General features: G+C 36.9%; 1 protein-coding gene across 1 annotated transcript in view; it reads right to left on the bottom strand.

Moving 5' to 3' along the window:
- Window positions 1-26,791, bottom strand: part of tnksa (tankyrase, TRF1-interacting ankyrin-related ADP-ribose polymerase a) — a 110,427-nt gene continuing 83,636 nt past the window's right edge. Inside the window, exons 16-27 of the mRNA XM_067375702.1 lie at window positions 25,778-25,997; window positions 18,952-19,061; window positions 15,817-16,005; window positions 15,129-15,366; window positions 11,948-12,030; window positions 5,345-5,465; window positions 5,132-5,229; window positions 3,410-3,484; window positions 3,200-3,305; window positions 2,836-3,022; window positions 1,740-1,896; window positions 1-1,637 (exon numbers count right to left, since the gene is read on the bottom strand). Coding sequence (XP_067231803.1) covers window positions 1,551-1,637; window positions 1,740-1,896; window positions 2,836-3,022; window positions 3,200-3,305; window positions 3,410-3,484; window positions 5,132-5,229; window positions 5,345-5,465; window positions 11,948-12,030; window positions 15,129-15,366; window positions 15,817-16,005; window positions 18,952-19,061; window positions 25,778-25,997 — 1,671 coding nt within the window. The 3' untranslated portion in view covers window positions 1-1,550. The remainder of the gene's footprint in view (window positions 1,638-1,739; window positions 1,897-2,835; window positions 3,023-3,199; window positions 3,306-3,409; window positions 3,485-5,131; window positions 5,230-5,344; window positions 5,466-11,947; window positions 12,031-15,128; window positions 15,367-15,816; window positions 16,006-18,951; window positions 19,062-25,777; window positions 25,998-26,791) is intronic.

The following is a 26,791-nucleotide window of genomic DNA, read 5'->3' as shown; positions in this document are numbered from 1 at the left end:
TATTAAGACCATTTTACATGATTGAGGAGTGTTTGATTAATCCGCAGATGGCTTACAGTAGATAAGCCGCTTCTGATTAAAGTTCACAGGAACATGGAAATAAAGTAAAAATACAGCTCAGAGAATTGAGAAATAATTCAGGAGTTAATCTCCCATGTATTGGCTTGAGGGGAGCAGTGGACATGTCTGTGCTCATACTACTAAGAGAAGAAGAAAGGTCTGCGCTCTCTCTCTCTCTCTGGTTTGAACACAGAGATTCCTGGAGTAAGGCAGATGACCTCCAGTACACATGTACAGAACCACAAACTACACCTGAGCAAAGCAACCAAACCATGAGACATCCAGAGGTAGAGCCATGTCCTTCATTTCATTCTGTAACATGAACGCGAGTCAGCAGAGCTGCTGATATCAGTAGTGTGTAACAGTTAAAACGTTACGGAGACCCTCATAAAAGAGGCGTTTCTCTGTCGCCAGAGAAACAGGACTGGAATGAACAAGATTTAGGAATTCCCGTGATTGTGATCCAAAACAAACCCAAAGCAAAAGGAGCGACTTCAAAAGCAGAGTCGCATGGTCGTCTGAAAATATAGAAGGAAAGATCTGAAAGCAAGAATTCCCACTTCCTTTACAGTACTACAGTAATAAAACCCACTCTGAATCAGTAAACAACATTAAAAGCTATACAAAGGCATTGTCCATTACACAACCTGTACATTACTGGAATTTTTTTTAACCTACTTAATCTTTTTTTAAATTATTTTGAATAACTTAAGTCCTGCTTAAAAGTGCAAATTCTTAAAGATCGATTTTCAGATTAGGCTATGACAATGGAATGGGACATTCTGACCAGTATTCCTGTGCAAAGATATGTAAAAATATGAGTATTTGGGGAAATTATTATTTTTTTATTTAGCTATTTTGTGGTCAAAGGCTTTCTTGTATAGTTCTGGTCTCTGCATCGACATTCTTTTTGCTTTAAAACCCCTCTAAGGCTTTTTTTTTTTTTCTTTTTTAACAACAATGCATAAAGGAAAAAAACCCACAACAATGAGATTTTCAGGGTCTTTAGTAAACTTCAATAAAGGAAAGAAGGACTGCTGAAATGTCAGGTCCCTTTGAGAAGTGGTCTGTTATTGTGAACTATATTAATGAAAATAGAACTGGTAATTAATCACAGTACTAGTAAAACTGTTTCAAAGAAAGGAAGCTAATGCTTGAACAGTGTTAAATCGTGTAGAATGACAGGGAAGAGGTCACTTGTTGTCTTTCACGGAGCAGGCGACAGTCCTTTCAACTGAGCCCTGAAACAACATCGTGGCCTATATCCTGACCTTTGACCCGAAGAGGAGGGCCAGGACACGGCCAGCCAAGGCAACTCTTTCTTGTAAACACTCACGAGGACAAAAATGGAGCATAACTGCAAATTAAAGAGGCAGTGCGGAGTTTTTTACGGGTGGAGTGAATGTGAGGAGGCGTCTGTGGATGTGTGTGAAATGTCTGGGTAACAGTCTGAGCATTTTGCAGGGCCGCTGATCTGGGACCTGCTTAGACTAGGATTTCTGCTCCGCCGCTGCTGGGGAAGGAGGTGTGCTGTCTGGCTTGATGATCTGGTATGTGATGAGGTACTCTGGGTAGGCCTGCAAAAACACAAAAATTGGAAACGAAGGGATTATCTATAACTTAAAAACTTTGTTTTAATGTTATATAGTTCCAGCTGTTAAATATCTGAGCTCTTTCACCTGTTCCCCTCGGTAGATGACATATTCGGCATAGGCTAGCCCGTTGACGCTGGGTCGGCCGATGACGGAATGGTGCCCTGGAGGAGCGTGGGCCATCTTCATGGCACTGAATTGCAAGAAGGATTTACCCAAAGTCACCCGGCAAAACAGCATCTGCCTGTAAACAGCACAATTTCATTTGTAATAAATAAAAAAATAACTAGGTTTTAATTAAATTATATATATAAAAAATAATTGTATATAATTATAATTATAACAGTATAATTTATAATAAATTAATTAAATAATTCAAAAAAAAAAAACAGCATTTAAAATAAATACAATTACAATAAATTATATTAATTTGTTGTATATACAAATGTATATTTATAAGTTACAATATAATTTATAATATGTGTTAATAATTTAAAATAAAAATAATAATAATAATATAATTTAGCATTAAATATATTAAAGCTGATGTGTAAATAAATTATTACATATAAGTACCCTACATCTGTGGACCGTTTTAGATTAATCTGTTTCAGAAATTAGAATTTTAATCAGTGTTTATGAGTGTAATTATTTACAGTGTTAGATTTTCTTTATACCTTTGTACAATAAACACTTTTGCAGCACCATCAGCTGGTCATTTAGAGTAAGTACTCCTGTTTTTTCATTAAAGGTTGGGTAAGCGATATTTCAAAAATGCTGTTTGGAAGTTAGTCAAAACAAACAAACGTGTAGCCAATCAGCATTAAGCAGCGTATGACGGTGCAGGAGAGAGAACGAGCAAGAGGTTTCACCGCATCCAGTTTAGGACTTTTGTATGTGCTTCTTTAAGTATAGAGCTGTTTTACTCGAGTTATCTTCAAAGGAGCGAGTGAAAAACGATGTTCAGAAGATATCTTTTAGATTGATATCTAAAAGTTTTTTATTTTTCTTCTCACTAACATTTGGATATTACGATCAAATAAAACAATATTAAAATGAACTAGCTAGCTTAGCTGATTACCTTAAGTCCATAGTTATCACTGTCAGTGTTTTCCTGTTTGCTCAGTTTGATGTTTGTCAAAGCCTATTACTCTTAAATGGGAAGAATCAGACGTGTATGTACCTGTGACAGATGTAACAGGAGCGGTCTTTATGTGTGGGGCAACCCGTCCCTCCTCCGATGCCGTACACATACTGGTTGCTTTTCGAGGAGTTCTCTGCAAAGTAGATTCCTGCCCCAAACATCCCCCCGATGTAGGCGTGCCTCTCATCAAACCCTTTATGGATGATGGCGTTGATGAATGGTGACCCTTGTAGATTAAGAAAAAGGAAACTGATTAGCCTTATGTAAAAACTGGAAAACTGGGATTACACTGTTTGAAAGCAGCTTTTCAGTCTGAAATGGGCAACAAAAAAAAGGTTCTTTTGTAGCTTGAACTTTCCCAAATAGCACTTATTCATCTCGTGACAGTGAGCTGGAGCAGTACCGTGAAAGAGCATGCGCTCGTTGTGGTGGTTGTGGTTCTCGTCTGCAATCTCCTTCTGCCTGTGTGCGTATCGCTCCCTCAGCTTCTTATTCACCACCTTCTGAATCTGTACCAACATTTTACAAAGTTGACATCATTGCTTAGACATTCATCAAACATTTGAACCGTAAACTAACTAAAATGTGCCTAGAATATATGGAAATCACTCACCTTCAGGATGTTGTACCTGCTGAAAACACCCCCCGCATTGCCACCATCCCTGTGTTCTCTGATCGTACTTTGCAGCTGTAAATAAAAACAATTCTGTTAAGTCATAATACATAAAAAAATAAAATAAATTAAAGAATATTGAAAAAAAATTGAATAAAATACAAATAAAATGTTACATAACATTATATAAGAGAGCTAACTAACTTAAGATGAGATATACTAAAGATATCAAAGACTAAGCTCACTACACTAAAATAAAAAATAAGTAAAATAAGACTACAAATAGAAGATAAGACTAAGTTGTGCAATTAAATAGCACACTAAAGTAAAAAATAAGTTCTGTAAGACTATTAATAAGTTGTAACTCATCACACATTAAAATAATAAAATAAAAAAAGGCTACAAATAAGTTATAAAAGACCATAAATAATTTTAACTATAAAACTATAGAACTATAAAATACACAAAATTAATAAAATAAAATACATTAAAAAAATAAATAAAATAAAATCGGTTATATAAGACAACATTTTATCACACTAAAGTAAAATAAATAAGATTACAATAAATTTTAGTACCATTAAAAAGTTAATATAAGTAGTCTGATAGTAAATAGTTAATATATAGTAAAAATAATTAGTCTTAATAGTGGGTTCACACTGGAAATGTAAAAAGTAAAATGTACTTTTTGTGTGCAAAAACAAAACAAAAGTAACAACTTAATTAAACACTTTATTGTCTTCCCTGTCAGTCTCCTATGCAGTTGACGCAGTGCTTCTGTGTTTACGTTAGAACGCTGGCTCTGTATTGGCCGACACTGTACATGTGAGCACCACAACGCATGCGTGTCGGCCAATACTGAGTCGGCGTTCTGACGTAGAACACGGAAGCTCTACAATGTGTCTTCAACGTAAACTGCTTAGAAGAATGACAGGGTAGAGAGGAAACTGTTGAATAAAGTCGTCATTTTTGTTTTGTATTTGCGTGCAAGAAGTATTCTTGTCACTTCGTAACATTAAGGTTGAACCATTATAGTCACGTTGACTATTTTAATGATGTCTTTACTACTTCTCTGGACCTTGAATGTGGTAATGTCATTGCTTTCTATGGGGAATAAAAAAACGTATCGGATTTCAACAAAAAATATCCTAATGTGTTTTCTGAAGATGAAAGAAGGTCTAATTGGTTTGGAATGAGGGTGAGTAATTAATGACATATTTCATTTTTGGGTGAACTAACCCTTTAACTACGTAACGGAGGGGGAGGGGCTATCAGACTTCACAGCTGAATGACAAAATAACCTAATTCATACACTACACGGTTCAGTACATAATGCGTCATTTGGGACACAACTTATAAGTTCTAACTCACCACACACTAAAATAAAAAAAAGTAAGTTATTTAAGACTATATGTAATAACTTTTATTGCAAACTAAAATAAACTGACAAAATAAAACTACAAATAGGTTATATAAGACTATAAATTAGTTATAACTTTTACTGCACACTAACACAAATCATATACCTTCACAAAAAAAAAAAAAAAAAAAAAAAAAAATATGATATGCAATATATAAGCCTAAAAAATATCTTAGCATGGCTAGAACTCTGTGCTGACCAGCATCTACAACCAGTCCTATCCATTTCATAATTAGGAATAATATTTCACAAGCTTTGGACGGAAAAGCCCCTAGATCTGCTGATTTAGATTGCGCACTCACCTCCTCTTCTACTGACTGAAACTCTTTGTCATCAGGTGCCAGGTCGATCAGCACCGTGCCCTGACTCGCACAGTGGAATGTCAGGTATGGGTTGGCACCTGTAAGGAAGCACACCAGCACGTAAAACTATCAGATACCACAGTGTGGTTTGCTTAGTCATGAACAGATGGTGTTTGCGAGACAGACGCTGGAGCTAAATGCTTCTGAACTGACCTTGTTGACCGCCCAGCAGCCTCTCAATGCCTTTGATGAGTTTGTGTCTGTGCCCGTATGCGTTGATCCCGATCTCCTTGAGCTCCTCGTGGCCCATGTCAGCCAACACATCCAGCGAAATCTAATACAATAAGTGATCACCAATCAGAATTATGGAAACCAAAGTAGTCTGCAGGCAAAACCTAATCACATGAAGTTGTAATTACAAATGCCACTGAGTGATTCATTTCAAGGCCAATTTGACTGCATCAAAAACAGCCAACAATGCAATTTTTCATTTTCTCAGCTTGTTGGAATGTGAAAATTCCTCCTACTGAGATGATAAACTCTTAGAGCGGCAGGAGGCTTGGATGGATATTATCGCGCGTGACTCATAACACACGGAATGATTATCGCTGTATACGCCTCCTACACGGAACACGCAGACAAAAGCAAACACACAGATGCCGATTTGCGCATGCTAGACTGTGAGGCAGGGAGCCGTTGAGCCAGCATGTGTCTTACAGAGGCATTAATGTTTAATCACACGAGACTAAGCATGTGAAATCATTTCGGAACTCAACAAATATGGCCAAACTGATATATCTAGTGAGCTTAAGAGAATTCTTTAAAAAACATCATACTTTTAATCTTTCAAACAGCAGTGTATGAATGGAAGTGAATGACCGTCCCATTACCGATGACTCTGCGTCAGCCTGTGTAATCTCAAACTCTCACACTCTCAATTCCAATGGCCCACTTATTGGCAATGCATCACATCTATGATAGGTCTGTCAAAGGCCATTAGCCCAGGAGCTGCCAACTGCTCTCTCTCTCTCAGGAAGCACTGTGCACTTCAATCGATAGGACTCGCAGGACTGACCATTATTGCCATGAAGGTGTGATGGCCACAGCTGGAAAGATTCCATTTATTTCTCTTTTTCTCTCTCTCTAACTCTCTTGGCGAAGTTTTCATTTGTGCCAAAGCTGAAAAAGAACTGCAGCAGATTTACTACAGACTAGTGCAAAACCTTCAAAAACTGACTAGCTGACTTTATAAAACCTTAAAGGTGCAGTAAGAAATTTCTGAAAAACGCTGGACCAAGCACCAAAACACACTTGTAGCCAATCAGCAGTAAGGGGCATGTCCACTCATTAAGGGGAGGTGCCTGTATTGCATAGTGGGTGCTTCTCAATATCCCTCCTCGTTTCCTCGCTCCTCCGTCCTCCATCTTATGACCCGGAAACCGATCAAGCTCAGCCATCATGTACGACATCTCAATTCTCTAAATGCACCATCGTAAGGAGGCGAGGAATGAGGAAGCTTCCTGAGGAGTCATGAGCGAGGATACACAGGTGTTTCATTTTCGGAAGTCTTTCTCATCGAGAAACCTGACGCACGTATTCATTCTCCTCCCTCGTCACATCTGTCAACAATAATTTAAATGTATTCTTTACATTTGCAGTTTAAATAAACTTTACATCTCACATATTTCAACGGAGCATCTTGCGTTATAAATATTTATTATTAATTTTTTTAATAACCAAACTTTAAAGCTGCAGTCCGCAACTTTTTTTGGTTAAAAATTATCCAAAATCAATTTTTGAGCAAGTACATAACCATCCAGTGTTCAAAACTATCTAATTATCTTGTCTCGATTCACAACAGTAAGCTTGTAATAATGTTTTATAATAAGAGCTACATGGCGGATTACCGCGGGAAATTCGAGCATGCAGCAGTTCCTCTGTGCGTCATTACGTCACGTCCGTAAACTGAAAGGAAGGAGTCCCGTCGAGAGGCTAGTCAGTTATATCATGTGAGGATGCTGCCGGTAGCGGCACATTTATAGCCTTTTCTCACAGCAGCTGAAATAATTAAACTTATCATTTTGATGGCGGATTGTAATCCAGAAAGATCCAAATGACAATCATCAGTGACAATTTATTGGAGATTCACCCGTAGCCAAAAAGCAAAAGACTTGGACTGTGGAGTGACTACAGAAATTGAAATCTACAGGTAACGCTAATATACACTAAATACACGGTCATGCAATGCTGATGTTGTTAACAATAACAATTTGAGAACAATATAACAGTAATAATAATTTGCACGGTTTGGCATGATCCGACTATTGGCAGCGCAAATTATTGTAGGCATAATGCTTTTTTCCTCAGTTGGTCAGAACAAAAGTGGCAGACATGTTACTTGTTCAGATGATACTTTTCAGTGAAAATTCTTATATTGGTCATACTTTCAAGACGTAGAATCTGTGATTCTGAAGTTCAGTATCCACACTGGTGCAGTGACGGACAGCAAACATTAGATTCATCCGTGCTGACGAGCTGTGCTGATGCACAACGCACATACAGATAACTGTTCCGCATATGACTGCAATTGCAGGTTTCAAACAGAGATGGCGACAAAGAGAAAAAAAAATCGCGGACTGCAGCTTTAACAACATGAGTGCAGATCCCTCGAGCGCAGCTGATGACGCTTTGAAGTGATGCTTGATTGATCAAGTACATTCCAATATACAAATAACATTTCCTTCGATTCCTCTGTCCTCGTTTTATTTCCTTGTATCCTCCCCTCACATCCTATGGGGGTGGAGCTGAGACGCGAAGAAAGGAAGCGAGGATGCACAAATAAGAAATGAGAAGCACCCAGTGGGCGGAGCTATAAAGATAGGGGTGTGATCCTTTTGGGTAGGGGTGTGTTTGTTTTGGTGACTTCAGATATCAACAGTGTTTCTCAGAAATCACTTACTGCACCTTTAATTAAGGATAACTATAACAATAAAGTTTCAATCAACATTCTAATTCTATGAGAATAGGGAAGTCCACATCACAACTATAATGATTATGACACATAGGAACGATATCACTGGAATCACTATAGGAACTTCCTTTTTTTCAGCTGATGAACAATAAAAACATTGACAACTAATCAAAATACACCTGACTTTAAAGTGCTTAAGCATTTAAAGCGACAGACAACATAACTGCAGCATGCGCTTATAATAAAAAGAACTTTATCCTGCTTGGGTATGAATGCTAATACAGGTGCTGGTCATATAATTAGAATATCATGAAAAAGTTCTTTTTTTTATTGTAAATTATTTTAAAAAAATTAAACTTTCATTTATACGAATTATTTATTGAGGATTGCATGATATCCAAGATGGCGCCAGTGTATGTGGCATGCCGTCTGCTGCTTCTAGTCCCGCTTGTGTTTGTGTTGTTTCTGTCAACTATCTGTAAAAACGTTGACTCTGGATCAATAGAGTAAGGTTGAAACATAGGGGAAATCGGGCTTTCTCAGTTGCAGCCCCTAAACTATGGAATAACTTACCATTGTCTGTGAGGCTGGCTTAAACTCTATCTGTTTTTAAATCTAGTCTTAAGACATATTTGTTTTCCTTGGCTTTTAGTTCAGTTTGAGAGCTGTGTGTTTTTGTCGTTTTGATGTCATTTTATTTTTGTTGTTGTTGATTTATTATGTGGGATGTGCAGCACTTTGGTCAACTTCTGTTGTTTTAAAAGCGCTCTAGAAATAAACTTGACTTTGACTATACTAGATTCCCTACATGTAAAGTAAAACATTTCAAAATTTTTTTTTTTTTTTTTTTTTTTAATTTGTTGATTAGAGCGTACAGCTCATGAAAGTCCAAAATCCAGTATCTCAAATATTAGAATATTTACATTTGAGTTTCATTAAATGACCATCCCTACAGTATAAATTCCAGGTATCTCTTGTTCTTTGAAACCACACTAATGGGGAAGACTGCTGACATGGCAAAGGTCCAGGAGACAATCACTGACACCCTCCACAAAGAGAGTACGTCACAGATGGTCATTACTGAATGTGGCTGTTTACAGAGTGATGTATCAAAGCATATTAAATGCAAAGTTGACTAAAAGGAAGAAATTGGGTAGGCAAAGGTGCACAAGCAACAGGGATGACAGCAAGCTTGAGAATACTGTCATGTAAAGCCGATTCAGACACTTGGGAGAGCTTCACAATGAGTCAAATGAAGCCAGAGTCAGTGCATCAAGAGTCACCACACTCAGACAACTTCAGGAAAAGGACTACAAAGCCACTTCTGAAACAGAAACAACATCAAAAGCATCTTACCTGGGCTAAAGAGAAAAAGAACTGGACAGTGAACATTGGTCGAAAGTCCTCTTTTCAGATAAAAGTAAATTTTACATTTCATGTTGAAATCATGGTTCCAGAGTCTGAAGAAAGACTGAAGAGGCACATAATCCAAGCTGCTTGAAGTCTAGTGGGAATTTTCTGTAGTTAGTAATGATTTGGGGGGCCGTGACATCTGCTGGTGTTGGTCCATTGTGTTTTATCAAGTGCAAAGTCAATGCAGCCATCTTCCAGGAGATTTTGGAGCACTTTATGCTTCCATCTGCAGACAAGCTTTATGGAGATGCTGATTTCCTTTTCCAGCAGGACTTTAGCACCTGCCCACAGTGCAAAAACCACTTCCAAGTGGTTTGCTGACCATGATATTACTGTGTTTTATTGGCCAGCCAACATGCCTGACCCCTGAATCTATGGGATATTTTCAAGAGAAAGATGAGAAACAGTCGATCCAACAATATACAGATGATCTGAAGGCTCATTAGTGCCTCAGCAGTGCCACAGGCTGATCACTTCCATGCCACACTTCACTGATGCTGTAATTTGTGCTAGAGCAAGTCATTTGCTGTAATATGTGCTGCCGACCAAGTATTGAGTGTACAAATGAACATACTTTAAAGAACTTGAACTTTTCTTTTTTGAAAATCCATTTTTTGATTGATCTTAGGAAATATTCTAATATTTTGAGATACTGGATTTTGGACTTTCATGAGCTGTACGCTCTAATCATCAAAATAAAAAAATAAATAAAAAACTTTTGAAATGTTTTACTTTACATGTAGGGAATCTAGAATATGTGAAAGTTTCATTTTTAAAAATAATTTACAATAAAAAAAATGAACTTTTTCAAGATATTCTAATTATATGACCAGCACCTGTATATTTACAGTTATAGATCCTTTTTGGTGTTAGTAGACGTTGGTGAGGGTAGCACCATATTTATTTTTTGACAGGAATGAAAACGAGGCTGTGAGGTCAAGTCAATGTGTTCAATGGATTGTACAGATGTTTAACAATATACCGACTGTCCAATCTGCAAAATGTCTTTCCAGGGAAAAAAAAAAATATAAAAAAAATCAGTAGTCATCAACTCAAATAGTTGTGAGTTATGAAACTTACATGATCTCAGACCTTTATCCAGTGCACGCTATTGTAAAGACTGCAAATGTATCCCTCATAGCCTTGTTTTCATCCATGTTAAATTCAATATGGTGTCTACACCAACTAAAGTCTATAGTTTTTAACCTGGTTTTGTTTCTGTACCTGATTATACAAGCTTATTACGTGGCGTTTACATTAGTCGAATTCTTACATTCAGCAACAACAGAAATGTTCGCGGTGGGATGCTCAAAAAAAAAAAAAAAAAAACCTACAACCAAAATGTCCAATTGAATGTGTGGCGGTAGCAGTAGATGAATTTAAAGACAGCTGTACAATAAGGTTTTACTATGCAAACTGTCTAACAGCTAAAGAAAAGCATGATCATTGAAAAGTAAAACATAAGAACAAGCTAGACAACCTCATAAATTCATTGATCAAATGTTGGATTAGTCAACTGATCAACCAGCATAATGCATCTCTATTCAAAGGGAAGTGGAAATGCAGCAGGCATTCTGCAGACATCTAAAAAATATTAGCATGCTGCCCATCTGACGACACTAGTAAAGTGAGGAGACAGCTCTAAACTGTGCCGAGGCTTAACTCAGATGCGTTTAATGACGACACTGGTGCATGTATGAGATCTGTGAGCGTGTCCTCAATCTCATTTGCACTCAAGTCTTTCGCACAGACTCTGAAAAGTTGTTGCATCTTCATGCTCCATCTCCCGTAGGCAGAGCGAGGCAGAATAAGATGGAGAGGGAGCAGACGAGTGAGTCACCGTGAGACAGATGAATGCGTCTTACTAAAGCCACAATCAGAACTGATTTCAGCCCCTCACATCAAGCGTTCTTCCCAGCTGGTGGCCGCCAAGACCATTTCTGTTCATCTATGTGCAAATGAGTGGCGGGTCTGGCACAGCGTGCCAATCGCGTCCCATGGCTCGCCCTCACTGAGTCGAAGCCGAGAAGAAGAAAAGCCGGAGGAACAACAGAGTCTGGAGCTCAGTGTGAGGGAGTGGCACGACTGTATTAATCAAAAGAAGAGGCGCATAGGTCAGCCACATCACCCAGGATCTCTCTCACACCTATAAAGATTGAGAGATGCTAGTAATCTCAAAGCGTCCGGCTGAAGAGGAGATGGCTGGAAATTATAAAGCCAAGGTGCTGAGAGAGAGAGTGTACTGAAAGGAGATAATTACTAGGCCACAGATGTCATCGCATTTACATAACTTTGACGAGAAGGACCTAGAGTTCTCCTCAGGAAACAACAGCAGGCTTCTCTACATGAGACAGCTGGCAATTTAATGTGTGGAGTGGAACTGATGAGATTGAGATGATTGAGATTGGTTTGATCCTAGGAAGTGACCTTACCTGTTCCCGCTCAAAAATATCCCGCAAATGCTCCAAACCCAAACTCTTCAGGAACTGACTAATGTTCATATCCAGAATTGTAACTAGAGAGAGAGAGAGAAAAAAACATATCTCATAGAACTATTATCAAACATTTAGGGCTTAAGTTACATTTAGGGTTAACTAACAATTAAACATATAACAACTATAAACATTTTTTATAAACTGATTGATATGTCAATTGTTTTTTTAGAAGAAATCTTAATGATATTGACAAAAACGTGTAGTATTTTCTATTAATCCACAAAGTTTTATTATTGATAAATATTTCACTACAAAGCAAGTTTTAACTGCTAACAGGTAAAAAGGTAATCTTTTTATATTTTTTACTGTAAGTTTCTTAAAGGGATAGATCACTCAAAATGAAATTTACCCCATAATTTACTCACCCTCAAGCCACCCTAGGTGTATATGACTTTGTTCTTTATTTATAATGGGAATGATTGGAGGATGAGATTTTGATGCCAAAAAAAGTGCACCCACTGATCATAAAACAAACTCCACGTGGCTCCAGGGGGTTAATAAAGCTATGTGCATTCAACTTACATTTAAAAAGCGTTAACTTCCACAATGTTGTACACAATGACATGACGTATTATGCATTATAACTTAGGACATAGCATAGTATGTCATGACATTGTGTACTACATCGCAGAAGTTTATGCTTTTTAAAGTCAAATCTGATGGCTGTTGCGCCGGAAGCTAGGGCTGGGCGATATATCACATTCGATTGTTACGCGCATTTCGTCAGTAAAGCTGGTTCCTTGATTATCGCTAAATCGCCATCACCTGCTTTCAAATGGAGCGGCATTTAATAGACAGAACCATAGTTCACTGGCAAGCCACGCAATATTGCGTTCATATCGCAGATGAATCGCCTTCGATAATGAACGCGTTATTGCGTAGCTTATCAGTGATCTACGGCTCTGTCTATTAAATTTTATTCCATTTGAAAGCAGGTGATGGCGATGCACGATCATGATTTTTCATGGCCGATTCCGATACCGATTTTTTTGCAAGCAAACTGGCCGATTTTTTTTTTTTTTCTTTTTATTATTATTCTTATCAAGCAACAAACAAGAAAGAATGAAAGTATACATACAGTAAACAAGATGTTTATTTGATATTTAACAGGCTAAACTGGGTTTTGGCTATTAAAAACAATAACTGTAACCATCTGAAATTAGCAGCAGTAACTGCACAGTAGGTAGCCTACATTCAATAGGTAGGCCTACTGACAAAAGCATTTAGCTTTTGATTTTAAATTGGGTTGAAACCTTAAATGAAAACATTAACTGTAACCATTTCATTTTAAAAGGCAACAACTGCATAGTTCCACAATCCAAACAACACAATCAAAACACATTCAACACTTCAAACAAAGATTTTACTTAGTCCGCATTCCGGGCGCACTTTCGGAAAAATTGGTTGCCGATCGCGCATTATAAGCAAAAAACGTCCGGTTCCGATTTATGGCCGGTCAACCGGTGCATCCCTAATGCGCATGACAATTGCATGCGATATATCGCCCAGCCCTACCGGAAGCTCGTTATTTTATGTGTCCCTGGACCACAAAACCAGTCATAAGTAATTTTTTGAAATTGAGATTTATATATCATCTGAAAGCTGAATAAATAAGCTTTCAATATTCAATACAATATTACTGAAAATCTAGAATCTGGAAAAAAAAAAAAAAATCAAAATATTGAGAAAATTGCCTTTAAAGTTGTCCAAATGAAGTCCTTAGCGATGCATGTTCACTTACAAAAAGAAATTTACAAAATATCTTCATGGAACATGAAGTTTTATGACCAATGCACTTTTTCAAAATCTCATCCTCCAATCACTCCCATTATAAAGCTTCGAAGAGCCAGGAGGATATTTTTAAAAGTTCCCTCGAATGAAAAATTGAATTTATCTTGGCATAGTCAAATAACAAGAGTTCAGTACACGGAAATGACATACAGTGAGTCTCAAACTCCATTGTTTCCTCCTTCTTATATAAATCTCATTTGTTTAAAAGACCTCAGAAGAACAGGCGAATCTCAACATAACACCGACTGACTGTTATGTAACAGTCGGGGTGTACGCCCCCAATATTTGCATATGTCAGCCCATGTTCCCAACATTATGAAAGGCATTAGACAAGGGCAGCCATTAGCGTCTGGATCTGTGCACAGCCGAACCATCAGACTAGGTAAGCGAAAAATGGCAGATGGAGTGATAATAACTGACATGATCCATATCATCATGATATTTCAGTGATATTTGTAAATTGTCTTTCTAAATGTTTCGTTAGCATGTTGCTAATGTACTGTTAATTGTGGTTAAAGTTACCATCGTTTCTTACTGTATTCACAGAGACAAGAGCCGTCGCTATTTTCATTATTAAACACTTACAGTCTGTATAATGCATAAACACAACTTCATTCTTTATAAATCTCTCCAACAGTGTAGCATTAGCCGTTAGCCACAGAGCACATCCTCAAATTCATTCAGAATCAAATGTAAACAATATAACAGTATACAATACTCACATAATCCGATGCATGCATGATGAACACTTTGTAAAGATCCATTTGAGGGTTATGTTAGCTGTGTAAACTTTGTTTATGCACTGTTCAAGGCAAGCGCGAGCTCCGTGGGCGTGGAGCAGGAGAATTAAAGGGGCAGTAGCCCTGAATCGGCAGTTAAACAAATGAATTAAAAAAAAATCTATGGGGTATTTTGAGCTGAAACTTCACAGACACATTCAGGGGACACCTTAGACTTATATTACAAATTTTTAAAAAAAAGTTCTAGGGCACCTTTAATACAAATCTGATTGTGTTTGGCTGAACGAAGAGAGTCATATACACCTAGGATGGCTTGAGGGTGAGTAAATTATAGCATAATTTAATTTTTGGGTGAACAATCCCTTTAAGAGACTTTTGGTTATAATCCCATTACAGCTATTGTTCTTATAAAATATTATTACTTTTGTCAGTATTTCAACTCATATATTGTATAATTTCTCAAAAACAGTTAATTTTAAACTGAAATTTTATATCCAGCAACAAATATTTGATCAAAAATTGATTAGTTGTTGCAGACCTATTTACAACAACAATAATAAAAAAGTTACATCACATGATCTACTCACTTTCTCCCTCCTTCCTCTCTGAACCAGTAGCCCCATCAGCGGGGCCTGAGGCTCCAGGTACAGCCAGCTCTGCCAGGGGCCCGGCCAGATTGTCTATGCTGCTGGCGGCGGATAGGCAGGAAGGTGTGGATGCTGGAGAGATGACAGAGGCACTGACCACTGTGGCCTGGGGCTTGAAACAACTAGGCAGCGCTTCAGGGGGCATGGCATCAATCAGCAGCGCCCGGATATCATCAGCCTGTAGATCAGAGGGAAAAAAAATCAACACTAATTTTCTGATCAGTTTTAAATACAACTAAATTCATCTAAAATTCATGTTAGAGTAGCATGCCACAAGGGCTAGATGGTAGTTGTACACAGCATTAGTTTGGCTTCTTGGTCTAGAATTGGACAATAAAAGCTGAGAACAGCTGTGTCATTAGCACCTGGCAAGAGCACAGCCACAAGAGCCCAATTAGTAAAGGTTACGGTAGATTTACCATTTGCTTCGCACAAGCCTGAACACAGGGGATATGGGTTTAAACACTTCAGCTTATGTGTTTAGAAGATAAATGTCCCAATTTTTCAGGATAGTCTATGCCACCTGAACCATATGAGATCTTACAGCCAGAACAAATAGTCTTACAGAGAATGAAACTTTTGGAATGTCCATAAATATGAGTCCATGTGAAAGGTATCTGTGCATTACCGTCGCTAAGTCCAACGGTGTCTGTCCCTCCTGGTTCTTCATGGTGGGGTCAGCCCCGTGGGCCAGCAGCAGAGCACAGAGCTGAGTGCGGCCCTTCTGTGCGGCCTCGTGGAGGGGCGTGAAGGCCCATTTATCAGTGGCATTTACACAGGTGTTGTATTTGATCAGCAGGGCTGCAATATCCACATGCTGGAAGGGAAGAGACAGGCTTATTAACAAAATGAATGTACAATCTTTAAAGCTTTTATGTTAATTTTGAAAAATGAAGCATAGCTCATTCTATAGAAGATCTGCTTTGGTGTAAAGGTTTGCCTGATTGTCACCAAGTTATATTTTTAAAGTGGTCCATATTACTCTTCTAAAGCTTTGTGTGAACAACGAACCAAAATGTAAGCTGTCATTCATTGAAAATACGGACATCCAAATACGGACTCTACTAGGCAAGTGAAGGAGAAAAGTAGATCAAAATGTGAATCAAATGACTCTTTTGAGTGAATCAAATGATTCAAAATAATAATTTGAATCATAATAACAGAATCCAAATGAATCAGATGATAATGTTCAGTCTATAAATCAGTCTATAATGCTTTATTCATGAATTAGACTAACACAGTTTTCGAGTTGAAATCATTAAAGGTGTCATCGAATTGAAAACTGAATTTACCTCGGCATAGTTGAATAACAAGAGTTCAGTACATGGAAATGACATACAGTGAGTCTCAAACACCATTGTTTCCTCCTTCTTATATAAATCTCATTTGTTTAAAAGACCTATGAAGAACAGGCGAATCTCAACATAACACCTCATTAATATGTACGCCCCCAATATTTGCATATGCCAGCTCGTGATCGAGGCATTAGACAAGGGCAGCCAGTATTAACGTCTGGATCTGCACAGGTGAATCAACAGACTAGGTAAGCAAGAAAGGACAATAGTGAAAAATGGCAGATGGAGCAATAATAACTGACATGATCCATGATAACAAGATATTTTTAGTGATATTTCTAAATTGTCTTTCTAAATGTTTCGTTAACATGTTGCTAATGTACTGTTAAATGTGGTTAAAGTTACCATCGTTTATTACTGTATTCACTGAGACAAGAGTGGTCTCTATTTTAATTTTTAAACACTTGCAGTCTGTATAATTCATAAACAACTTCATTCTTTATAAATCTCTCCAACAGTGTAGCATTAGCCGTTAGCCAAGGAGCACTATCAAACTCATCCAGAATCAAATGTAAACATCCAAATAAATACTGTACTTACGCGATTAGACATGTTGCATGATGAACACTTTGTAAAGATCCATTTTGAGGGTTATATTAGCTGTGTGAACTTTGTTTATGCAATGATAGAGTCGAGAGCTCGGGAGGAGGTGGAGAGCGCAAGCAATTAAAGGGGCCGCAGCCTGAATCGGCGCATTTCTAAAATAGGCAGTTAAAAAAATGAATTAAAAAAAAAATCTATGGGGTATTTTGAGCTGAAACTTCACAGACACATTCAGGGGACACCTTAGACTTATATTACATCTTGTAAAAAAAAACGTTTGATGGCACCTTTAAGTGATCAGGTTGTAGCGGTTAACAGCTGACTGGAAGATAAATATTTTTTTTTGATACAAAAATCTTTTTCATGTTCTTTTTTTTTTTTTTTTTTTTACAAAGCTATTGCATGACTAGCTTTCTCCACCAGCGTTTAAAAAAAGTTTATGGTTGGATCGGATTCAGAACGATCAATTAGATTGAGTCCATCAACAACCACAAAGCTTGCACAATCCTGTACCTCTTCCTGGGTCAACATTTCATTCGGTAACATTAGGCAGTTTTGATTTTCATGTTGTTTAATGTTTGATGATCGCGTTAGCTAATGTGTGCAAACAATGCTATCATTTTTTTCTGCTTCTTCACCTGTGTTTTGATCAGGAGATTCTGTATTATTTCAGAAGATGCATAATAGCACCCACTACTGTATAACAATGAAAACATGGATTGCTGGAAAATTCTGTAAATGGTGGGGAAGCGTTGTGTCCTAAATGACATAAAAGAGTTACTATACTGCTAATATTATTGTAGTTACATTTTCAATTGTTTTTAATTTAAATATTATGATTTTGTTTTGAAAAAAAATGTGTGTGTGTGTCTGAGCTGTCCTGAGCCGCCCTCCCATCAGCAGCAGTGACTGTATGGAACTGCGATCAGCTGCCTGTGTTTGCAGAGCGCTGACAGCCTCTACACAAACAGGCTGCATATGAACAGAGGGAGGCGCACTCAAGGTCAGCCAGCATCGGCCGGCAGCCAGCTCTCCTCTAGCCAATCAGAAAAGCTTGGGCCACCTGCCACTCCGTTTGCAGCCAATCAGAATCCCCCAGCTCCAGTCACAGAGGCTCTGTTTCTTGGATAGCAGCAGAGCGTATACGAGTGTGGTTGAGGGCCGGAGTCAGGCTAGTTCTGACCCAGCATGTTTATGTAACTGCAATCTGCTCCCATCCATCTGCATGGTCTAATCACATCCCTGTATACCTCCAGAGGGCAGATGCTGATAAATACTTCCAACTACCATCACCTGAAATGAGTTTCCCTGAATTCACTTGATTTGATTTCCAGAAAGAGTAAAATCCTGTATTAGAAGAGCTCTCTGCAGTGGGGATTAAGGCTTGTCTGGGTTACGGCTCGCAAATGGCATCATCTCGGCATCTGGGTTGTTCGCTAGTGGAAATGCAACTGAAACCACCTGAAAGAATCATGAGCCGCAGTGACGCATTAAAAGTGCATAAGTCGAGGTTCTGTTGGCAGAACAAACACAGATGTCCAAACACGTTTTGCATATAGCCACACACTGATTCCCTCAAGTCACAGGAAGTGAAAACAAAGTGCTGTATCAGAGCACAGAGGGGTTCAGGTAAAAGGTTTGCATTTGTTCTGAGAGGAAAAAAGCCCTTGTGTTTAGTTTTCAGGAGCACATACATGGATTATTCAGCATCTACATCTGTTTGAGTGTATCTGAGGTACCCACAGTACCGTTTCCTGCCAGACCTGACACGACCGGAGGCATGACACGTGTCGGCTTAACAGATGGCTGTATGTAGTCCCAGTCTCACTGAAATATTCCTCTTTTTAATCAGCAATTGCACTCACCCCGTATGAGGCTGCGTTGTGGAGGGGAATAAGGCCACCTTTGTCCTGCGCATTGACATCCGCCCCATGCTCAAGTAAATACTCCGCTACCTCCAGATTGTTATAGCCAGCTGTGGAGAAAAGGATGCAGAGAAATGTAAATCCATCTGCACATGAACCATCTGGTATCATCAAACTCAAGTCACCAATCCATATCATGTTTCAGAGTGTTTTTGAAACTTTGAAACCTGAAAAAAAAAAAAAAAAAAAAAAACATTTTCCAGAGTTTCACATTGAGTACATCCTTTAATAATGGCCATAAATTATAAACTGGCTATCAGGAGTCTGCCACTGAGAATTATTACAATACAAACCTGAACACTATGAAATCAAATTTTTACATCTAAATGTTGCCTATCATCTGTTTTCAGTCAGATTTATTGAATGTGCCTGTGTGCTAGTTCACCCAAAAATTAAAATTCTGTCTTCATTTACTCACCATCCCATACTATGTCAACTGTTTGGTTATAGACGTTCCAAAATATCTTCTTTTTGTTCAGCAGAAGAAAGAAATTCATACAGGTTTGGAACAACTTTATGGTGAGTAAAAGATGACAGAATTTTCATTTTTGGGTGAATTATCCTTTTAAGCCTCTTTTTCAAACCAATAGTTCAGTAGTTTGCGGCAGTATTTTTTGGTGCTTCATAATAAGCTGTTTTTTTTCTCTGTGGGTAAAAAGGTTTATTTATTAACATGTTTTCCACAAAGTTCAGTGGTAAAAATTGTGCTGAAACTTCACTTGGCTGTTTATCACATATCGCACTGTAATTGTTTTAAAAGGATTCACTGAAATATTTTAAGTACTAAATGACTAAATCTAAAATAAAACTAAAGCTAAATAGAAATATATATTAAAAAAAGAAGACAAAAGCACAAAATTACTAAAACTTAAACTTAAAGATGTCCAACCACTTTTTGCATACTAAATTACTAAAACGAAAAATGTAAATATAAAAAGCCAATTCAAAATATTAATACATACTATAATAGTATATAGGTACAAAAATTACTAAAACTGAAATAAAAAAAGAATAAATAAGCTTTCCATATATATATATATATATATATATATATATATATATATATATATATATATATATATATATATATATATATATATATATATATATATATATATATATATATATATATATATATATGACAAAAGCACATAACAAAATTACTAAAACAAATTAAAATAAAAATGAAAATATAAAATAAAAACTAAATCAAAATATTAATACTAAAATAATATAATAGTATATAAATAACACTGTTCCAGCCCAATAGTCAGTTCATAGTTTTTTCCCCTACTCAGACTTTTAGCCAATTTATTAATGGTTACCAAATTCAGATAGTTTGTCATAGGTGGTATTTCAGTGCCAGGCGTAGTTCTATTGAATTCCCACCATCACCATCTCAGTGAAATTTAATCTATTTCTATCTTCAAAACTCAATTAAACTCAATTAATTAAACTCTCTTCAGGCAGTGTTATTGGAATCTTTATGCACTGACTTCTTGCAATTGCAATTATATTTATTACTCGGTGCAAAGTGGAAGCAAAGCGGAGATTGAGTGTTTTCTGTCGCTGCAGATAAGCTAAGAGACTCAATCTGGCAGTCAACCTTTGGCACTGAGCAAGCTGACGCTGAGCTTTACCCAAAAGAACCAGACACTACTATTTTCAGCTTTAACGGTCTTCCTTTTTCCTTTCCCTCTCAGCCTTGCCCCAGACATACATGACTGCCTACAGGACAGTTACTAATTAAAGCCCTCATCATTACAGGTTGTAGCTCTCTAATAATGCACAAACCCAGCTTTGAGAACCGCACTAATGAGAACAGGCACTCTGTCTCACACATACAAACTCCACAGTGTGTGTTGTGTTCATCAAACGCTTCCTGCAGATTCTCCACAAACTACAAGCATTTTTAGCAGTGTTTCTCACTTCCTTCCCTCGAATGTGTCACCTTTTTGGATGTACCGTTCTCTTTTCTGCTTATGTTCAATGAAGCAGAATTATTCTTATTAACACCATTATAAACTTTATGATTGTAGTGTATACAAAAACTATTTACAGTGTGGATTCAGTGTCAGCATGTTGTAATGAAGTCTTGAAGAGTCAGCAGTCATTTTCCATACATGAGAGAAAGTGTAAACCGCATCAGTGAAAGGAGCTCAATGCTAGTGAGCAAAAACATGCTGTATTTCTGAATGAGGCAATTAGTGTTGATATTTTATACTTTTATGGATAAATAAAATTACTTTTTTTTAAAAAAAAAATAGTACAGTAAAACTACATAAATAAAATCACATTTAATTTATCCATAAATTTATTCCTCCGTAAAATAGGGTAATTACAAATAAAACTCCATTAAAACAAATAAATTTGATTGATGAGCAGACTGCTAAATAGGGGGTCTTCAGCATTAAAATGACTCACCAGCAACTACAAAAAAACTACAAGACAAAGCATCAGGATTTTCATGCATGAGATCCAGTAACGTGAGCCAGAATGAATAGATTTGTCTTACGATTCTTCCCACAGGCAAATGGCAGATGAGTAACGTGTTCTCCAGGCAAGTGTCACAACCACACGTTACACAGCCCATTGCACCGGTGGAAAAGCGAATGTGTGCTAGCTAGAGTAAAATCATGTTTCTGTATCTCTGCCTGATGGTTAGGGCCGTCACCCACCTGCTGCTGGCCTGGCCTAGCAAGATAAGTGGGACTGACCAGAGCGCTCACTCCATCTGTTCAGTGACATTTGCTGATCTGTGCTGTTCTGCACACAGTATGAGTCCTGCTATGAGTCACTGGCATGGCTGTAGTGTTGTACAAATGATGCTCTTGGAGAAGTGCTCTCCCTACTCTGAACTCAGATCTGTTGTGGGTCAATCTTTTTAGTTTGTACATGTGTAGGAGGATTGTTTTCTAGCACATGATCATTCCCAATATTATTTTGCTGGGTATATTTATTAATGACCCCCATGTCATCCAAGATTTCATGACATGACATTCAACAAGTTTATGTCTTTCTTTCTTCAGTTGAAAAGAAACTAAGGTTTTTGAGGAAAACATTTGAGGATTCTTCTCCATATAGTGGACTTCAATGGGGATCATTGGTTTATATATATATATATAAAATATACACACACACATATACACATATATACATATACATATACATATATATATATATATATATACATATATATATACATATATATATACATATATATATACATATATATATACATATACATATATATATATATATATATATATATATATATATAAAACATTTATTTCATAATAATGTGTATATATATATATATATACATATACATATATATACATACATATATATATACATACATATATATATATATATATATAAAACATTTATTTCATAATAATGTGTATATATATATATATATATATATATATATATATATATATATATATATATATATATATATATATATATACATATAAAAATATATATATATATATATATATATATATATATAAAACATTGATTTCATAATAATGTGTATATATATATATATATATATATATATACACATTATTATGAAATAAATGTTTTTCTTCAATACATGTTTGCCACAAAAAAAAAAAAAAAAAATACCAAACAGCACCTACATCCCCACAAGTTGTTTGGGAGGGTTTCAAGAAAAATCCTCTACTCTCATCCAGAAACAATCTCCAGCATATTCAGTTGTCAGACAAGACTGGAGCTACAAACGGGACCGGCTTCTGTGGTCAGATGAAACAAAAAAAATAGCCTTTTGGCAGCAAACCCACCAGATGGGTTTGGTGCACACATGGATAAAAAGTACCCCATGCCCACAGTTAAATATGCTGTTGGATCTTTAATGCTGTGAGCCTATTTTTCTGCTGGAGGTCCTGGACATCTTGTTCAGATACATGGCTTCATGGATTCTATCAAATACTAACAGATAAAAAAAAAATCAAAACCTGACCACTTCTGCTAGAAATCCAATAATGGGCAGTGGTTGGATCTTGCATCAGGACAATGATCCAAAACAAACATCAAAACCAACACAAAAATGTGTCACTGAGCACGAAATGAAGCTTCTGCCATGGCCATCCCAGTTCTCTGACCTGAAACCTAAAGAAAATGAGTGGAGTGAACTGAAGAGAAGAAGCACCAACATGGAGCTGGAATCTGAAGGATCTGGAGAGATTCTGTATGAAGGAATGATCTCTGATCTCTTCTCAGGTGTTCTCCAAAATCATCAGGTATTATAGAAGAAGACTCAGAGCTGTTATCTTGGGAAATGGACATTGCAATAATTGGGTGCCAAAAATTTTGGCCAACATGAACTAGAGAAAAACATTTATTTCATAATGAGCTTTTCCACCCATTTTCAATTGTTTTACTTCAATGAAAGGTTAGAATTTTGTGAATTTTTTGAATGAAAGATCAAAAAGATAAACAATGCAGATTTATTTTCACAGCTGCCTTTGCTCATATTTACTAAGGGTGCCAATATTTGTGGAGGACACACACACACACACACACACACACACACACACACACACACACACACACACACACACACACACACACACACACACACACACACACACACACACACACACACATATATACATATACATATACACATATACACACATATACACATACACACATATACACATATATATATATACACATATATATACGCACATATATATATACACACATATATATATACACACATATATATATATATATATATATACACACATATATATATATACACACACACATATATATATATACACACACATATATACACATATACATATATATACATATCTACATATATACATATATACATATACATATATATATATATATATATATATATATATATATATATATATATATTAGGGCTGTTTCGAATGCCATTTTTTGAGCTTCGAAGCTTAGGTGGCAATCAATATCGAATATTCGAAGCTTCGGTGGGTGGGGCTAAATATATAATAATAGTGTCGGTTTGCATTTGTATCATCTTTCACGACTTCACGTTTCACTCTTCGGCATCGTAAATATGTTGCGGCAGACCCAGTGGAGTGCAGTGTTGCATTTGGTGCAATATGATCAGGTGGCACACATTCTTTAAATATTAATAAACATTTAATAATCTTTTAAATAGAACAGTTTCCGGTATGCATTACACGGGCAGGTTTATGCTCCGAAAACGGACAGTGCACAAGTGATACAAAACACAAAGTCTGTTGAGAGCAAGAACTTTAATAAGGTATTAATAACGAACATTTCTTTAAAACAAATGAATCCCAAAACAGAAATTAAATTAGTAACACACAGTGATTTCAATGAACTGTAATAAATAAAGAACATGGTAGCAAGCTTATAAACAGTTGAATAAGAATAAATTAATTGTTTTTAAAATGACACAAAATGTAATATCTATTACAATTAGTTTTATTCTATATAAGGGATTTATTTTGTCTTATGAGTGAGAATGAGTCCGCGACGGAAGTCACGTGTTGGAAAAAAAAAAAAAAAAAAAAGAATATTCGAATCTCAAAACTGAAAATCGAATGCCACCCCACCGAACGAATATTCGATTATTCTAGTACAGCCCTAATATATATACACACATACATATACATATATACACGCACACACACACACTTTTTAACAACAAACGCTCATCTTGCACTAGCGATGCATCATGCATTACATAATCATGTTGAAAAGGTCATGCGTGACCTAGGCAGAAGTACCGCAGTAAGGTTCTCCTCAAACTCTGACATCGTTGTTTGACTATTTTTTTAAAAAACGTTTGACTTAGCCTTTGCACATTCACTTTGTAAACACTTGCTCGATACTTCCACCTACATCACGCGTGACCTTACCAACGTGATTATGTAATATGTGAAGTCATGGACGTGCATTACAGAGCTAGTGCTAATTTTTTTTTTAACTGAAGAAAGAAAGATGACATAGGGGTGAGTAAATTTTAGTTCTCAAGTGAACTAATCCTTTAAACATTTATAATATCAATGCACTTGTATATTTTCCAGCTACAACTGTATATTATTATTTAAAAGCTGATTAGCTTTGGCTCTGACATATTCTATACTCTTAAATATTAAATAATAATAATAAAAACTGTTACTCACTATTTAAACAGTCAAAGATAAGATTTTCATGGATTTTTTTAGTTTTTTTTCCCATGGGTGCAAAAAGTGCTCCATAGAGTCACAGATCAACCAATGCATGTGGACAACTCTAGAAATATTCCAAAATGTTCTCACGAATACAAGAACACCCATGAATAAGATGGGGTAAGTCTCAAATAAAGAGATTATTCAGAATAAGACTTTATCAGGGACATGAGCCATACAGAGAATATTGTTGTGCATGTAAATGTCGGTGACGGTGCGAACAGTGTGGAAGTCTTAGACAGATTTAATATTTGGCAAGGAAGCCTTTGAATCCCCGCCTGGAAGCCAGGCTTACACAGTGCTCAGAAAGGGATGAGAGCCAAGATTTAATTCAACATGTCCCCCTTTCTTTCCTTCTGGGTTTCCTTGCCTCACCACTGGGATAGGATGATATCTCACATTGCTTCAATGCTTTTATAGAAATGTAATTCTCTGGATGGTGGTACAGCTTGATTTTTCCATTTGAAAGAGAGAAGTGCTCTCATTTCTGTGTTGAAAGTGATGGCTCGGAAGGAAGCAAAATGATTTTTTATTACCTGCCAGGTGCAGCGGAGTCGAGTTGCGTCCCTGTGTGTCTCTGCAGTTGATGTTCTCTAAGCTGCACAGTTTCTGGACCCGGGCCAGGCAGCCTTTTTTGGCGGCATCCAAAAGCGCTGCATCTCCTCTCAGCAAGTCCTGGATATCTGTGTCTCCCTCCTTTACCATGTCCAATGGAGTGTTTCCATCCCGATTCTTCTTGGTGGGGTCTGCTCCATGCTGAAGGAGATAAGGACACCGAGCACAAATAACCACAGATGCACAAAGGCTGACTTAGCACAGTTTAAAAACCTCATCTTTCAGAGTTTTAACCCTAAAAAAATACAGTTTACTTGTAAAAGTGTACTTCACCACTGGCAAAACAGGCTTTCAATAAAACTTGTTTGCCTATACAGTACAAAGGCAAAAAAAAGAAAGAAAAAAAAAGAACCTGACTAGAGAAAACAAAGAAAAGAGGCTGTTATCTTCCCTTTTGCCAAAAAGGTAGGGAAACTTCAACACCCATAATGCACTGGGTACGTTGCCATCTACACCGACTCCCACCAGCCTGCTATGGATATGCTTGACCAGAGTCAAATACCGCCATTCTTTAGTAGGAAATACTTCTTCGCAAACTTTTGGTCACAATGGTGTCGACTTGTATTTTTCCGAAATGCAAGAATTCAAAGAGTAAACGTTTAGCTGTGGCGAGTTACTTTTGGTTCCCAGTGAAAAATCCAGCACGTTGTAGGCTGCAAAGAATTGTAAATATGAGAGAATGCCACAATAGTAAACCTGAAAAAACCTCTGTGTTTGTAGTCAAAATTTCAAACTGAATGACAATTTCGCCCAACCCCTTGAAGCAAAACAACATCACGTACAGGTTAGAAAGCTGTTGCCAGTAGTATCCCTTTTTACCATAATGCTGTTTAAAGAGTAGACATCCAATTTTGATATCCAGTGATAAACCTACTCTTACAGTAACTGTTCTGGTAATAACTGCTCCGACGGTCTGTGGGTAGGGATACAAAAAT

The sequence above is a fragment of the Chanodichthys erythropterus genome, chromosome 22 (assembly GCF_024489055.1).
Source record: "Chanodichthys erythropterus isolate Z2021 chromosome 22, ASM2448905v1, whole genome shotgun sequence".
NCBI classification, from domain to species: domain Eukaryota; kingdom Metazoa; phylum Chordata; class Actinopteri; order Cypriniformes; family Xenocyprididae; genus Chanodichthys; species Chanodichthys erythropterus.
This window is presented reverse-complemented; position numbering and strand designations above follow the sequence as displayed.